Raw genomic sequence first — 17,825 nt, forward strand, 5'->3', positions numbered from 1 at the left:
GCAACAAGGACGCATGCTTGAGGAAACTCATATTAAAAACAAAAAGAAATACATAAACTAATTACAGTAAAGTTTAGGAATATAACCAAAATAAGCAGTAAAATTGAAATTTATCACAAATGGATGAGAGCTGATAAAAATGAGATACTAAGGTAAGCATTGTCTTATTTTAGACGCTTTAAATCAGTCCTGATTTGAAGGAGTCAACAGTTTCTGCACATATAAGATTTTCATGGAGTTGAGGAAGAGAGAAACTAAAAGCTGACTCATGTTGTTTGGTTCTGGTCCTGGAAGCACTGAGCAGAAACGTCTGATGACCTGAGCAGCAGTGAGTAGGATTGTTTTAGTCTACAAAGGGCTGCAGCTAACGCTTATTTTACTTATCAGTTAATCTGTTGAGTATTCGAACAATCAATCAATTTAAATAAAAAAAAATCTGCAGAGTGTGCCAATTTTTTTAATACAATTTTAGAAATGCATTAAAAGGTGCAAATAAACATAGAATCCCAACACTTTTTAAATAAACATTTAATAGCCTAAAATGCAATAACAAATTACTCCTTTATGAACTGAGCTCATGTTATGATATTCTCTCATCAAAAACATGCACAGAGCAACCCCCCTGCTTCTCTCCCTCTCAGCTCCTTCAGACTAGCCAGCAGCCATTAGCAAACACCTGGTGGAACTGCACATCTGCTGAGCTCATGATGCAGACTACTTCTCAGAGCAATGCTGGTAAAAGCGTTGCTAAGGGGTTAATTGAGGAGCAACATTGTGATGAGCAAACGTTTTTGAAAAGACAGAGGCCCAATTTCAAAGCTAAAATACAAAGTCAAATTTCTTTTAAGTAATATTTGATATATGTAGCATGTCTATAACAACTGAAGTTGACGTAGTTATTTGGTTGTGCTATAGAATGGCACTTCATGCCTGGAAAATACATAATACTGCCTCTTTAAAGACGGATGGGTTCCATGTGCTGGTATGGGGAGGCAGCATCTGACTGATCAATTTCTACTTTGTATTTGAAGACAACATTACAATGACCAAGAAGAACCATGCATCAGTTTTTCCGAGTCTAAATTTTGGTGGATTCTTTTTTTTAATTTTACCTGTTTATTTGAGACATCAGTAGGTTGATTTATTAATATTTGAAGTAACAGCTGCTTTTTGCAATGAATTCTCACTTCTCAAAGCGTAAACTGCAGCACGTTTTGAAAATTATAATCTTGAAGTCACAAGATTGCTTCACTTCATAGGTGCCAAAAAATGAATGAATGCAGAGACGTAAAATTACTTAGTGCTGTCCTTTGAAAAAGTGATGTCTTGTGTAAAACGAGCAAAAAACACAGGCAGGCTAAGTTCATCTTCGCAGCAGCAGACTTTGAGCAAGCACAACTTTCCTCAGACATTTGTCCCTCGTGGGCCCCCTTAAGTCATTGATAACTGAGATAGTGGCAAAGACTTGTGGCTGAGGCTGAGACGCCAAGTGTCACCGAGACGTGGAGCTCGGAGAGGAGTGTGACTCAAGCTGTCTGGTGGAATATGTTAATAGGACCGCGGCCTGGAGTGTGACTGGATGTGTGGCTGTGACGGTGCCAATTAGCACAAAGGCTGGAGATGTCTGTATGTTCTGTACAAGAGCTCCAACAGTACCCGGCATTTCTCCTGTAACAACAAGAGTCACTATTTTGGGTTTTCGCCATGATGTCTTGTTTTTAGACAAACAGATTTTTTTATGTTCTGACAAATCCTCTCTGCAGGAAAAAGCGATATCTCACTTTCACTCTCTGGCCTCACACCAGCACAGTGAATGCTTGAGAAAACTCCACTTTAACTGGAAGTCTGATATTGTGTTTTTTATTTGGAAGATGACTTTATTGTTTGAATGTTCAAGTTTCCGTTGACTTCCTCACTCGAAAACGTGACTTTTTCCTCTTTTTTTTTTTCCAGAGACGTGACGTGACGGGCTGAAGAGCTGTCTGTGGTACTGACGGCCCCGGCGCTTTCATATGAATAACCAAGCAGTTGCTGCAGATGCTTCATGCATATGAACTTTCATTTCAAATCCAACAACGAAGAATGTGAAGACACAAAGGGATCAGAGGAGGACATGATTCAGTGTAACGCTCACTGGGCCACAGTGGGGAGGATTCCTCGACAGCTGACCAAATCAGCCTTTATCTGCTTCATGCAGTAAGAATACCACATTTGAGTAATTAATTTTTTTTCTTTTTTTCTCTGTTAGGAAATGAAAAATAGGAAATATTAATTTTCAAAAAGCATTTCATTTCTAAAAGTACGGAGCCAAAGGGTTTGTAGAGAATCTATTAAACAGATTAAAATCCTTTAGAGTTGTGAGTGCATGGAGCCAAATAGAAACACAGACGTTTTATTAATGACAAAATAGCAAATTCTAATTAAAATGAGCTCATACACATAGTTTAATTGTTATCCGTCAAGCGAACAATGCAGAGGGTGGAAAAGGCTTTTATGTGGTCCTGGATAATTGCTAATTAGTGGGAATGTGACTTTATTGTGGTCAGCATGAGTGTTCACATTCATTTCTAGAACTCACAGGTGAATTGAAGGAATGCACTGATTTGAAAATTTGGTTTAATTCCAACATCACATATTAACATTGCTGTTATTGATGATAGGTGACGTTATTAATATTTTCTTACCATGTTGGGCGTCGTGAGAAAACGACCACGCAGCTCCGCTTCAGTTAAACATTCCACAATCCCACGCTGCATCAGTCACATGACCAAACAAATACATGACCAGCCCCTCCCCCTCCTGAATCACTTATACACACAAAAGCAACAAGACGGAGAGTTTGGCTGATTTTACTTTCATTATTAGTGATGGGTGGACCGTGAACCCACAGGTCAGCTCTAACACAATGCAGTCAAAGTGTGCACAAATACTACATTTATGCTTTTTATTATTATTATTATCATTGTTTTTTGTTTTTTTACATCAAACAACAACAAATTATAAGAACAAAGATTGCCTGATAAATAGAATAGAAATGAAAAGAAAAAAGTTTCTGAGGAAACCCAGCAGATTTGGGGAAAGTATCTTTTCTGTCTAAAAATGATCTCATGTGCCATTTCCTGACTGATCAGATTTCATGTATGGTATAATGTTTGGTAAAATAATCTTTTGTTTTAAACACATGGTGACATTTTGGGCACACAGCATTTCCAGTGGTCTTAATCACTCGCAACCAAAGGAATTTATTGGTTCAGTTTTTATCAGCATGTACTTTTTTGTTGGCCTCTGGCCATTTAATCTGATCACTTAGCAAATGTAAAACCAGCCTCCCAAACTCTGCAATGATTTAAAGACAAATTTATTTCCCTTTTAATTTAAACAGTGTAGCTCGTATCTTTAAGGATATTTGACATTTAAACAGCACCAAGCAACAAACTAAATCTAAAATTAAAGCGCTCCAGAAAACTGCCAAGAAACGAAGTTGTCCTTGTGCAACTGTAAGTTTTACTGTTACAACACGATGATGTTTATAAAAATGTCAACACTAGAAAAATTCAATCCCAACAAACAGAAAAAAAAGAAGTTCTTCCTGTAGTGTGTCCAAAAACAAGAAATCTAACAAGGGGGATGATTGCTTCTTTACGTAGGTTAGTTTGGAAAGCTTCCATTTGTGCAAAAGTGATGAATAAGGGAGAATATCTCAGAATAGACAGATTTCGTGGCACTAATATAATAGCTTCGCCATAAGGAAAGATCAAGGTTTTGTATTGATTAATTGGGATGAATCGATTATTGAAATAACTGTCAACTAATTTAGTATACGGATTTAAAAAAGACCATTTGCTGAAAGAACAGCAGCACACTCAATGCAGTAACCAAGTTAAAACTGTATAAAATGTATCTGTTTTGTATTTAAACAAACTTTCTTTTTCTGTAAGTTTGTGCCACCCAAAACTTCAGGTGATGTTTTAGCTTCACTTGATTCAAATTCTATATAAAAAAAAAACAAACAAAAAAACCCCCACCATATTAAGCACGTTTTGCGATCAAATTATTAATTGGTTATCAGAAAAGTAATCAAAAGATCAGTCCTACACTGTGTTGATGTTCAGGCCAACAGAAAGGCCTGGGCTTTTCACATGTTATATATATATATATATATATGTAAAGTACTATTAGAAACAATTTCAACAAGTTTTGCATGACTTTTGTGAACTCCTCTTAACTTTGTGATTTGTAATGTCACTATGAGCCAGAGGGGGAACCCCTTCCTGCAAAACAAACAAACACACAAAAAGTTCCAGGAGTGCTGATCTTAAACTCTGAAAACTGCACAGGTTGCAATAAGCAGAAGTTTAAATAAGCACAGAAGCACACAGAAAGAGCTGCGCCTGCGAGGAGCTGACCGAGCTGCACGCCTTGTATCCACAAATAGTCTCAGGTTTATTAGTTAGACGCGCACACCGAGTTGACTCCGGTATTGAACTCGGTGACAAAGAAGCAATATGAGAAGGAAACACATACAAGAAAAAAATAGATCTGGAATATTAAATTTGAGACTTCCTCACACACCCCGTGAAGACCAAACGCTGCCAAACATCAGCGGCTTAGAAACGCGTCCAAACCGGATTCACCGAACCCCCGTTTTTTTCCTGAATCCGTGAGCCCGTTTATTCCCTTCGCCCTCAGAAGGCGTTTCGAGATGATTGATTTTTACATTATTTTAATCCAGAGGGCTGACGGGTTATTGGAAAGAGGAGTGATGGATCTAGATGCGCAAGACTGGGCATTGATCACCGGGAGAGGGGAGGTCGGCTCGGTTTCTCCAGGATCCTTCTGAGACGCCAATAAACGCGCGTCAGCGGCGCACGCGCCTCTGCGCGTGAAAGAGGGATTTTGTTTTCTTGAAAGTTTCCCCCTGCGCATCTCGCTCTAACTGATTAACCGACCGTGCGTAACGCAAACGGTTTCCTTGCCAGATCCTCAAGACTTGAGAACAAATAAATGGAATGTTGCGACTTATAAAAATGCTATCTCTTTAGAAAGTGAACGTGGAGCTGAGTATTCGCAGATTTTCCCTTCTGCCTGCATGAGATAGATGGGTCGCAAAGGAAGCGAACGGAGGTAAGCGCGCGCTCGTGTTGCAAGAAGCGCTTTTTTTTTTTTTTTTCCTGGAACGCGCACAGACAGAGCTGCTGGTGAGGCAGCAGACTGAGGAGAGCAGGAGAGAAGGACGCACAACTCAAACGCGCATCTCTCACTTCCAGCTGGAGCATGCTGCCAGGAGATAGCAGCGCTCCAGTCTAGTCAAAGTTTTTGGATCACAGCAGGACGGAGGGAGCCTCCACATCCCCCAAGGGATCTGGGAAGCAAGCATGGACGTCGGAGAGGCACCAGCGCTTTGAGCGGAGCGGAGCCAAAGAGACATCCAGACATGATTTGGGTCACGTTTTTACCCTTCTTGATGCCTTGCGTGGCCGCGAACAGGACGTCGGACCTTGTGCCGTTCTTTCACGGGCATGTGTTCGAGAACTCGTCTCCCGGCTCGCGGGTCAACGGGCTCAGCGTCCCGCTGAAGCGACTCAACTCGCGCCGGCTGTGCGGCACCGCGCAGCCCTGCTCGGCGGCAGCGCACTATAAACTTCTGGGAGACGGGAGCGAGGACTTCCGCGTCTTTGCGCACCACAAACGAGGGCATGTTCTGCTGAAGACGACCCAGACTCTGGACCGAGAGGAGCGGGCTGAGTACGCCCTGAGTCTGGGTCTGTGCTGCGGACAGTGCGCGGAAGGGGAGGACGCGTCCGAACTCGTGGCGTCCATCAAGGTGGACGTCCTGGACACCAACGACCACCAGCCCGTTTTCCCCAGCGCCAACATGAAGCTGGATCTGGACGACGCCACTGCGCTGCGCACGGCGATCTGCTCACTGAGCGCGCGGGACGGCGACAGCGGCAAGAACGCGGAGCTCATCTACTTCGCCGAGCCCAAAAACGGAAGTTTCTACGCGGTGCCCAAAACGGGGGATATCCTCCTGGTCGACTCCATCCTCGGTCTGGAAGAGCCCATCAAGTTTCAAGTGTTTGCGCGGGACCGCGGCTGGCCACCCCGCACGAGTCAAGGTGTCTCCGTGGAAATAAACCCGCGGCAATGGCCCGCCGCGCGCTCCGCGACCCCCGGACCACGGCAGCAAGTTGAAGCGCAACCGCGGAAGTCCCGATCGGTCACGGAGGAGGAAACGCCGGTTCTCATCAGCGTGTCCGAGGACGCGGGGATCGGTTCTGTCGTGGTGAACCTGAACCCGGTGAGGTTCCAGTCGGCCGCCTTCGAGCTGGTGGAGCCGGAGCTGGAGAGCTCCCCGGTCAGCGTGAACCGGGACGGCGGGGATGTAGTCATCATGCGGAGGCTGGACCGGGAGACCGAACCTCTGGTGGAGATCACCGTCAGGGTGCAGGACAAGAGAGGTGAGCAGAGGCGCTCACACACGTGTGTGCGAGAAAGAGAGAGAGAGGGAGGCAGCAGAGCGTGGCGGTTTGCAGTGCGCTTTTCTGGAGTAGAAAATTTGTGCAATAAAAAGGATTTAAAAAAGGATTTTAAAATAAACTCTATAAATAGAGTTTTATACATGTAAAGTACTTGGTTTTTACTGGCTTTGTTTTCTTTCTTTCTTTCTTTTGCGTTTTGGGCGCATATTTGCGCAAATATGCGCATCTAGAACTGTGTTGTGATATATGGCAAGTCAAAAAAAAATCTATATTGTCTTACGTATTATCTTTAACATGTTATTAACAATGCATTAATAAATGTATAGCTGATTAGCCGCGTGATTAGTGGCTTGAATTACAACCATTGCCAAACAAAGGACAACACAGAATTTTAAACATTATTATTACTGAAAATTCTTGTCATCTCAGCTTAGGCAGACATTGCGGTGGGTTTCGTTGTCTTGAAGCGTGGCTGGCCCAAGTTATAAGCGAGCTCTGTGAATTCACATGATATGTTCACAGATACATCACCTACACACATTAAAGGAAAGTTTTATTGTTTTAAAGTCATACTAAATGTCATTCCACGGAGCTATTTTTAGAATACCTGTGTCTAAGTAGCTGATGTTCCCATCGGCACTGCATCAAATCAATGTGGAGTATTTCTTCTTGTTGCTATAACTGTTGTGACGGTGGGAAAGTATTGAATTTCTCTCCAGCTTAGTTTAAATAGGTGACAAGAGATAGAGTTTATAAAGAGGTTCGAACAACCTGCGTTTTGTTTTGGTAGTTCACTTCCGGTTATCGGCAAGGAGATTTGCATATTACCTAAATATTTAGCTCTGTGCTAAATGTGTAGCTTCAATACAATATTTGGATTGATAAGAAAATATTCAGTTTCACATAAACAGCTTCAGATTTAGCGTGCTAATTAAATGTATGGTTGCAGCTAAGTATTTAGCTTGCAGACCAAATATTTAGCGTCAAAGATTTCTTGCTGAATAAACACTTAGTTTGAAACTCACACTTATGAATGTATGAAAAACATACAAATCAAAGTGAAAATTTGACTTTGAAAAATGAATCCCCATTTTTTCCTCTTTTATGACAGGCTATATTTACCCCCAAATTATTGCTGTTAAATTTGGACTCTGTAACTTTACAAATGGACCCCATATAAGCCAACACGTCCCCCCTGTTTTAATATCAATCTCTGTATATACTGTATGAAGCATGTGGAAATCAACGTTTTAGTCAGTGATGCTGTGGTGAATGGTGGGCTGAACTGGGAGAACCCAAATAAAATTCTCCTTAGGGGACCCCATATAACCTGCGGGTCAGTGTTTGTTGCGTTTCTAACTATAACTAATGAGGAAACTAGTCAGTGGACAGTCAACAACCTGAGGTCTGAATCATGGAGATTTAAAAAAAGCGTGTCAGGTCTACTGCTAAGAGCCACACATTCCAGCTTGTTGTGGGTTAAGCGGTGTCAGAGTGTCCCAAAGCGGCAGCAGTAGAGCTTAAAGTGAGCGACATTCATCAACGCCGGCGATGATGATTCTTGCGCCTTGATAGATTAGGGCAGAGGGAATGTGCCTGCTGCTGCTGCTGCTGCTGACAGCGGCAACAGATGCTGGGATGTCAGGGGAGACGCACGGCGCGTAACGGCCATCCCAGCAGCAGCTTCATTATCACCTGTACATCCGAGGTGAGAGCAAACACACGCTGCCACCTGCCAGTCGTGAAAACGTATCGTGACCGTTTCTCTGTTGGCTGCAGTTATCTGAGACTTCCCTTGTTCCAGTTAGCAGCCCTCGCCTGGATTCACACAATCAATGCAAACTATTGGGTTTGGTAATGTGGGTTATCCCGGATCCTGATTCTGGGACAGGCCCGGCCCAACAGGATGGATTGTCTGAATCACTTGAATGAACTTCGCCGTATAGATCCAGTGTGGCCCGCTGAGACCCGTACCAGAATTAGAGCTGGTTTGTTGCTTTTAATTATGAGGAGGCACTCAGCTGAGAGTTTTGACATCTGTTTTTACAAGGACACGTTGTTATGGGCCGGTATCCAGACTTTTTGTAATTATAACAAGTGCTCCAAAATCTGCCATATGATGAAATATGTTGTAGCTGTTGGGTGTGTGTGTGTGTGTTTTTTTCTTTAAATAAACTATCGTTTTATCAAAAGTCATTCTTTTTCTGTCAATAATAATAATAACAAGAATAATAATTACTCTAAAAGACTAACAAGTTGTTTTATGTTTCTCTAATAATTTACTGAAATCCAATCCAATTTGAGTTTGTTAGTGTTTACACCTAACTCTATGGTGACCATAAGATATCAGGCTTTTCCTACTTAATACTCTTGACTTGTGTATTGAGTCAAAATAGACATTTGTTGGTAGCAAAACCATACTGAGTAGTTTACTGAAATGCTAGGCTAGGCTTAAGCTAGTATCTTTCTCCTCTGCTTTCATAAAACTCGTTCTTAACCCCCCTGCGGTCATCAGAGACGGGGTCATTTAAACACCACAAGTTTTTTTACTCTGTGTGCGGTCCAGTCGTACTGATCCTGTGTGTGGTTTTTCGAGGTTATTTTGTGTGTTGTTTCGGGAACTGACGGTCTGACGGGACAATTTCCCACTTCATTGCTGTCTGACCAGGACTGTGGCAGCTAGAACCTTTCAGTTTGGGGATATGTTCCTGAAGTAAAGAAAAGTGGACTGTTCCCCCAAGGTCAGAAGTTTCCTTTTGACTATTCAGAGGGCTGTACTGCTCTGCTGTTCATCATCTGATGCATTGAAATCAGCTCTTATTAACAGAGTCGCAAGAGAAAAATTGCGTCACTTTGTTCACAAGGAGGCGTTCTCCTCCCCTTATGGACACCAGGCCAGAGTCAAATTATTTGCACACAGCTCTGTGCAGTGTGTTGTGTGATTGGTCATTAGTTTGTGTAATGTAGAAATGCGCCCGGACAGCAGTGTTCATATTTTACTTCTGACGCACTTCCACTCCATGGCTTTTGTATTGGCAGGCGACATAAAACCTTTTGAGGAACGTTTATCAGAAGCGGTGAGAAATTACGCATGTTTGTGCGTGTTTGTCAGTCTGATGGATGCTTAACTAAGTACTAAGAGGAATTTAGGGCTTTTTTGGACTAAGGGACAAAACTGGGGTTCCAGGAAGAAAACCCAAACACATGATGAAAACTTGCAAGGAGATATGAAATTGCAACCTTTGCCTAATAAAGTGTGTTTCCATTGGCCATGTAATTGTTTCATAAATAAATTTGCTGAATGGAAACAAACAACAACAGAAAACTTGGTTTCTGATAAAACTATTTTGGCTGTATATCAGGTGGGTTTTTTGGCCATATCACAAATGGTTTATTTCACAAAACGGCAGTGGAAGCACTTTTTTTTTTTATCACGGGAGTAACATGATCATCAACCAGATGTTGCCGCTGGAGCAAACCACGAAGAAGAAGACGATGAGAAGTAGTTTGAGAGATATGATGTGGCATGTTTTCTAATGACATCACGTGAACATGTCTGATTTTAATTGCATTTCTTCTTTAGTGGGAACACTGCAATTGTTCCCACTAAACAATAGCGGAATATCGACAAAGTTCAAAGATTCGCACACATTGGCAATGGAAACGCAGCTACAGAGACTCTACTTACCACTTCAATAATCTGCGACCACAAAGTCTTTGTCCCTGCAGTTTGCTTCACCAACATTCTGCTCACTTTTCTGCTTCTGTTCTAAATGCAGCTATTGTCTGAATCGTGTTTCAGATTTCAATGTAAACACCCAGACATGAGCCGGAATTATGAAGATGTTAAACCCAACGTGTTTAGTGCAAGGAAAGTTTGCCCTGATGATGCATTGCTGTTTGTATTTTAGTATAAATGAGATACACCATGATGTGTGAAATGGCTTAGTGACTTTCAGCATTACACACACGTCACATATTGTTCTTATCTGTCTAAATCCTCTTCTGACCGGCGCTCATCTCATTCGGTTCATTCGGGTCACTCATTCAATCTTCACTGTGTCCCGCCTTGCTCCTGTATCTGAATTTTGATGCGTTTTCCACAAGATGCAGGTCAATACAGACTTTTGCGAGGAGGATCAGTGAAAATGGAGCCTTAGCAGCTTTTAAAAGAGCCGGAAAGCCTAACTGTTTAGGAGTTTGATGTGCCGTGTGGAGCAGAGGGGGCTTGGGACGGAATGCGTTTCTGCGACCTCACTTTTTTATTTTCCAAAGTTTCATGCTAAACGATTGCGAGTTTTCATTTTCAGGCTTAGAAGGTGGACAGCAGGGGTTTGGGGGGGCAGGTCAGGCTGAGATTGGCGTCTCAGGCGCTAGGAACGGAGCATCCTTTGGGTTGTTGATGGCTCACTAGAGAAGTCTCTTAATCCACGTGGAGTGGAGAGTCCTGCCGGAGCCTTGACCTCCCTCCATCTGCTCCCATTATCCCTGTAATCCCATCTCATTCTCTCCGTCTGCCTCTCTGTCGCACTTTCTCCCTTCACTTGCTTACTCTCTCTTTTTTTTTTTTCATTTTTAGTTTTGCTACCACTTTAGGGATTTTGATACGAGTGGAAGCACAATTGAAGAGTGTAGCAGGGAACACTTCCGATCTGATTCTTGGAGGGATAAAGGTGTGTGTGTGTGTTTCAGGCTGGATGTGTGTGATCTGTCAGGATCTTAGATAACTTCCTCCTCTCTGAGTTTGTTGCCTGTTTGTGTCGAAGCTGTCCTATATAACTCAGATTATTGTTAACCAAACATCACGGCTCTCGCTCATTCTGACTCCTCTTTGCTGTGTGTTCACGCGGGCCTGGCGCGGTTAAGATTAGGATAAATCTCCTGGGGACCGAATGGAAGTCGTTGCCACGGCAAAAGCGAGCTTTCCATGGTTCTAACAGGGATTGTTTTTAATGCACATCTGCTCTATCTTTAAGACAGAATAATAACACTATCTGCACTTTCATTGCTGCAGCATAGACCCCAGTGTGTTTATGCACACAGGATTTGGGTTTGATATCTCCAGTTGTTTAATGCCGTGCCAGCCGCAGTAAGAGCATCAAGCGAGTGCCCCATTAATTTCCCCCAAAGCTTGTTCCTCCCCCTTTAAAACAGCCAAGATGAGGCTGTTCTTTGACCGCAGTAACTCCTGCTGGCGTGGTGATTAAGGAAATGATTCATTTGGTTAATTAGTTGAGTGATTAATTTATTAGGTTACAGGAAGATCTTTTTTTTTCTCCCCTCTCGTCTTTCAAGCTTTTGAGGAAGAGGAGTGACTTGCAGAAGGTTTTTTTTTTTTCTCTCCTGTGTAATCTCTTAATTTCTTCTTCTGTCTCAATTAAGGTATGACCATCTGTCATCTTCACATTATCCAGCCAGCCCTGCATCAAGTAGATAAAAGTTTAGTATTGTAGGCCTTTTAGCTAATGATTATAATGCACTTCCTTTGTTGTAAGCACTGTTCTGGCATCGGCTGTTCTGGACTGAATGCCTGCCTTGTTAGTCGAAAGTCGACACACCCCATTAATATGTCAGAGTTTTGTGATGTGAACTTCAAAAATGCTGCACCAACCTCAGCTGCTGAGCTAAGCTAAAAAAACAACAACATAGATTTTCCGGACATGAAAATCCGGTGTTCTGTGTTGGTTTTGACATATGACTGGACTCAATAAAATCCTTTCCTCATTTTCTTTCAAGCAGAGATATTCAGTTAAAGCTCTCTGGTATTTCATGTTCTGTTTATGAATTCATCCTCCTTGAAAGAAAGTCGAGTTCCATCTAAAGAAAATTCAGTTTTACTCCACTTTGGTAAATTATCAACATTATGCACACAACCACAATGGTGACAATCGGTATTTGATACACCTCTTAGTTTTTTGATTTTTTTTGCAGTTTCCATTTTTACAAAGAATGAAGAGGTCATTCATTCTCATCCGGGACAGCCGTGACCTAAAAAGAGAACTTTTTTATAGTAAAACCGTACATGTACATTATAAATAATGCAAATCTGTAATGTCAAGAAACGTTGAGATTGACTAGAATAAGTAGATTAGATGTCATGTATGAACTCAATAGAGTGCACATTTCTGTAACTTGTACAATTAATATCAAATAATAATAAAAAAATTTATTGCTTCGCATTTGTACTCAGAAAAAAACCCGACATTTGAACAGATTTATATCTTAAGAAAAGGAGTGTACATATTCAAAAGAGAGGCCCTGACTGTTTGGTGCTCAGGATGAAAGGTTTTTCAGTCAGGTGTTTTGGAACGCAGCTGTGGTTTGGCAGCAATATGCTCAGCTTTTTTGATTGACTGGATGAAAAAAAAATATACTGCATAAATAGTCTTCATGTCCAGATAACAGGATTCTGTAACTCTTTACAAGGTTGTAACTGACCAGGCATGTAGAAAACATGTCAGTTGGGATCATTTGTGTGTGACTGGATTGAATTAACATTTTAGTAAGGTGCCCCGAGATGACGTGTTGTGTTTTGGCGCTATGTAAATATATAATTAATGTGCTGACTGTTACTCAGCCAGTCCATTAAGATCTGCAAGGACTCTCTTTTCTGTACACTCATCTCTAAAATCAGACTTGTGAAGGGATTAGTTTCATAACAGGGTGATTCCATATTTCCTCTCCTCTTAACCAGATGTGCTGTAAATGCTGTACAACAGTCGTTTCTTTTTTTTATCTTTCTTTCTCTGAGTGGTCCACTGCTAAATAAACCATTGCTTTTGCATGTACTTTTCCTCTTTAATATCAACAAGTGATTGAACATTCTCAGAGTGTAAGATAATCCATATTTTTTCTGGTCCACTTTTCTGATTTATGTTTTCTAAGAGAAGAAAAAAAAAAGCTGAGAGCTGCACAGAAGCAAGTGAAGTGTTACAGGAACGGCGATGTTGGCAACCTTTTCACACCAGGCAAAGATGTTTCAGGGAGTTTTAAGTAATACATTTTTATGGGCAATACATTGTCCCAGAAATTATTGCAGTAAGTGATAATTGTGACCATTGTGAACTAATAGGATAAAAATATCATAATGACCCCAGGACACCCTTTAAAAGATCAATAAACTACTGTCTAAAGAACATTCACCTCTGGAACTGGAAAACTTTTGAAATAAACAAAACAACTGAACAAACCAAAAACAAATAAAATGGGTTATGAATCATCTGTAAACAACCCTGCCCTACAAAATATATTAATTAACAGACTCAGACAAGGAAAACAGACAATAAACCAGCTAGAACTTTGGTTAAAAAAAAAATAAATAAAAAAAAAGACCTAAAGTGTCAACTTACTACTGAGTGCTGGGTGTCAAATGCTGGCAGCATTTTTTGAAATGCTGGCTTTTCATTGACACTGAGAGAAGCGTCTCTTTAGTGATTAATCAAACTGTCTTTGTTCTCACCATTTTGCACTGGCAGTTACTGTATCTTGTTGATTAAACACCCCAGTGAGTTTGGACTGATGGAGACAACCCATCGGTTCTATTGACTTTGTTTTGATTAACTAATAATTAATAAGCAAAATGTGCTTATTAATTTTTTTATTATTTTTTTTTACAAAATATGATCCAAGTGAAGCTAAAAATAGCATATTTACAGACAAAGAAAGTTTTTTTTAAAATCAAAATGCATATTTTTGTGTACCGTTTTGGGCATAAAAAACCATAATGAATGAAGCAGGATTCCCAGCTATGAAAAGAAACATAATAATGAACAGATCAGCTCTTCACCGTGTTGATGTTCAGTCCGGCAAACTGATATTGATATCAGTCTGTGAAAAGCTCAGAGTGGGCTGAGCTTTTCACATGTCGATGTTAAATGTATCTTTTTAGTTGCAGGGGCAACCTTTATCACAAATGATCATGAATAGATGAATGCTATGTTTTTGAATTTTAGGCGATAAAATGACTGCTTTTGTAATTACTGTTTATGTATTTTTCATATTGCATAAGATTAGTTAAATTGATTAAGCGAAAAACCTGAAGAATGTACCATTTTTAAATCGGATTAATCAATGAATTTGTTTTTCAAACTTTATTTATAGATTTTTAATTTGAACATACAAAACACACACTGACACAGACCACAACACGACCATCACAAGGAAAAATAAAAGCAAAGGCAAAAAAAATGGTACATAAAGCATTAAATAAAAAAACAATAAAAATGTTGAATAACAGATGCTTAAAGTGCAATTATGGCTAGTATGAAGTACAGATAGCTTAAAATCATGTCTTACAAGAAAAAAAATGCATAATGATGTAAGATGGAAAAGTACATAAACCAACAAAGAACAATTTAAATACACTAAGTACAAACAGTTGGGCAATTAATTGTTATGATGTTCAATGGATTAAAATAATTGTTATGCACTGAATATGCATGACTAAAATTTTGTGATCTAAAAATATATACTGACCATTTTTAAAATGTTCTTCAACTGAATTTCTTTCTTTTTATTGTTCGTTTAATCTGTCAGAAATGTGAGCCACTCAGACCAGGCTGTCGTGCAGAGCGAGTCTGGAAGCTCCGGATTTACATAGATGAAGAGAAACAGCTGCTTTTAATCAAGACAACAGTTTGTTGTGTAACAGTTTCTATCTCTTTATATCTATAGCCGCTGAACTAAACTCAGAACCTAAGTGTCTCCTAAAACAACAAACAACTAAGATGTGTCCTTAGTGTTTTCTGTCTGGGAACTGCAAGGTGACACACACACACACCCACCCCCCCACACACACACACACACGCACACACCCCCGCCCACACACACACACACACACACACGCCCACACACACACACACACACCCCCGCCCACGCCTGCACACACACTGTGGGCTGAGAAACAACATGCTTTGCAGGTGACCAAACTACTGCACAGCATCATGACAGATGGCAGTGAGAGCAGACTGACATCTGAATATGTTGCTGGTCTTTTGTGTGAGTTGAGGCAGTCCTTTTCTTTTAGAAGAGCATTAGTGGCTCATACTGTGCCCATGTATGCATTCTCAGTGCTTAATAACCTGCATCAACACAAAGAAGCTGCATGTATTTTTGGCTCTGGCACAGAATCCAGTGTTTTATCCGCAGGAGCTGTGGTTTTACCAAGGACTTTCACTCCGACTACACTGCTGCTCACAGCGGTCTGTCATTTACTCTATAAATGCTTTTCTCTCCCTTTTTTTGTTTTACGTGTTTGCTGTGTGCCAAATGATTGTTGTTTTTGTTGAATCACAATTCTGTTTTCTTTTTATCGTTTTTATTAGTAGTAGTTTTCCACCAAAGTTGGAAATCTGCTCTTCATATTCCCCGTGTGTTCCTAAAATCACATGCAAGAGGTAGATATACATTTACCCGACTCACTTGTTAACGCAGGAAGAAAACAATCTGTTGCTTACTCCTCGTCTTCTAGCACTTTGCAGAAATTCCTATTCTCGGCATCACATGCTCCAAAATGTGCTAAGGAATTGCTTGTTGCTCTCTGATTGAAGGGCTGGCAGAAAATTTAACATATAAATTACTAGCAAAACACATGGGAGAACGTCATTAAATGTAGCATTCCATTTTGTACCAAGGAGACAGAATTTCCTATTGGGAAAGATCTAACTTAGAGAAGAGTTCACAGTTGTTGCATCCTCCCCTTCAAAGCTAATATGGCTGCCTTCCATCTTAAAGGCAGTGATTAATGGAGTAATAAACTGCTAACCTCAAGGTGATGAACATATGCCACTATGACTTATTAATGCATATTCCGGATGAACTGCATGGAACACAATGGAATAACTTTGCTCCCATCAGTGGTAGGAGTTATGAAAAGTGATGTCTAAGTTAGCTAATTGCATATTAATATGTAACTAATATGTGTCTATACTTAAATTTGAATCTTTTTGATAAAAACAAGTAAAAAACAATTAAACAAACAAAAATAAAACAAACAAATAACAAGCAAAACACAAAATAAAACAAAAAAACTGCAAGCAGTTATCAATGGTTCCAAGCCCAACCCAGTAAGCCGGCCCCGGCCCCCGGCCCCTGGCCCCTGGCCCCCGGCCCCCGGCCCCCGGCCCTATGTGTACAGTGTCTTCCCCTCGTCCGGTCAGCCTGGTGTTTCCTGATTTCTTTGCACTGAGTTGGGAATTAATTTTCAATATAAATACATTTAAATGCAGTCTGTATAGAGTTAAACAATATGAAGTTACCATACTAACATAAACTCTGTATAAACTGCCACTTTTCCAATCACCAAAATAATATTGAACTTTTTTAAGAATTCTGCTTTAAAAGAGCTTCTAAAAAAATACCATGATTCTGATGACTGTGAGGAGTTGAAGTTTCCATGTGGCTGCATCCTCTTTACTTATGTCATGGCAAAAATCAAAGTTGAAGAGATTAAATGGATCAAAACCTTGTCCTGGACACTGAAGCATGAAATAAACTAAAAAGGGCAGTTAGAACTGTTGAACTTTATTGTATGGGTGTACTTCATAAAGCTGAAGAGTTAGACTGACATGTGCAGTAAATGAAGCTGAAGCTCAAATACGGAGAGAAGCATGAGGACTAGATGGGAAGCGCCAGGGAGAGCCTCAGTAATCAGAAGAGCTGAAGTGCCGACAGGACTAACTTGCTTTGGTCAAGTGAAGTAATAGATATTTATCTAAAAGTGATGACACAGTGTCTGGTAGTCCTATAACACATGCTTCATCTTTTTTTGTTGTTATTAGTCATTATATATCTATTCTTATTGTAGTGTCATTTCCTGTTCCCCCTCTGTCTGCCTGGATTAATAAAACAAACACGCAGAAATGATTTCTAAAAAGATTTGTCACTCCCTCATCTGTCTTTGTCAAAAACTCTGCAAGTGTTTAGCGTCGTTTCTCCTTCACTAACAAAGCAATTTCTTACACCGATCTGGACAATATGCCTCCAAATTTGAATGAACTACAGATCCTGAAGCCACCTTTTCTCAGCTTGATCTATGTGTCTTAAACCTAGCATATGTATACTGGCCCTTTGTGGATTTTCCTGGGACCTTTATTGTGAAAATTATTTGAGGTGTCGTGTTTCTGGGTATTTTCTTGACCAAAATGCAGAACCCAATACAGGACGCCGAATGAACAGTAAGAGAAAGATTTATTTGACAAATAAACAAGATTGTAAACACTGATGGTTGATTTGTGTCTCTTGGTTCAGGACTCTCTGGAAAGGGGAAAAGTAGTTAGCAAGAGGTGTGAATGTGGATATGAGTCTTGCAAGGAAGTGCACTGGGGAGGTTTACTTCTATAGAGA

General features: G+C 40.6%; 1 protein-coding gene across 1 annotated transcript in view; it reads left to right on the forward strand.

The window, feature by feature from the left end:
- Positions 1-4,462: 4,462 nt before the first annotated feature.
- LOC116718043 (neural-cadherin) overlaps positions 4,463-17,825 on the forward strand; it is a 322,864-nt gene continuing 309,501 nt past the window's right edge. Inside the window, exon 1 of the mRNA XM_032559667.1 lies at positions 4,463-6,461. Coding sequence (XP_032415558.1) covers positions 5,435-6,461 — 1,027 coding nt within the window. The 5' untranslated portion in view covers positions 4,463-5,434. The remainder of the gene's footprint in view (positions 6,462-17,825) is intronic.

Source organism: Xiphophorus hellerii, chromosome 4 (assembly GCF_003331165.1).
Source record: "Xiphophorus hellerii strain 12219 chromosome 4, Xiphophorus_hellerii-4.1, whole genome shotgun sequence".
Lineage (NCBI taxonomy): Eukaryota > Metazoa > Chordata > Actinopteri > Cyprinodontiformes > Poeciliidae > Xiphophorus > Xiphophorus hellerii.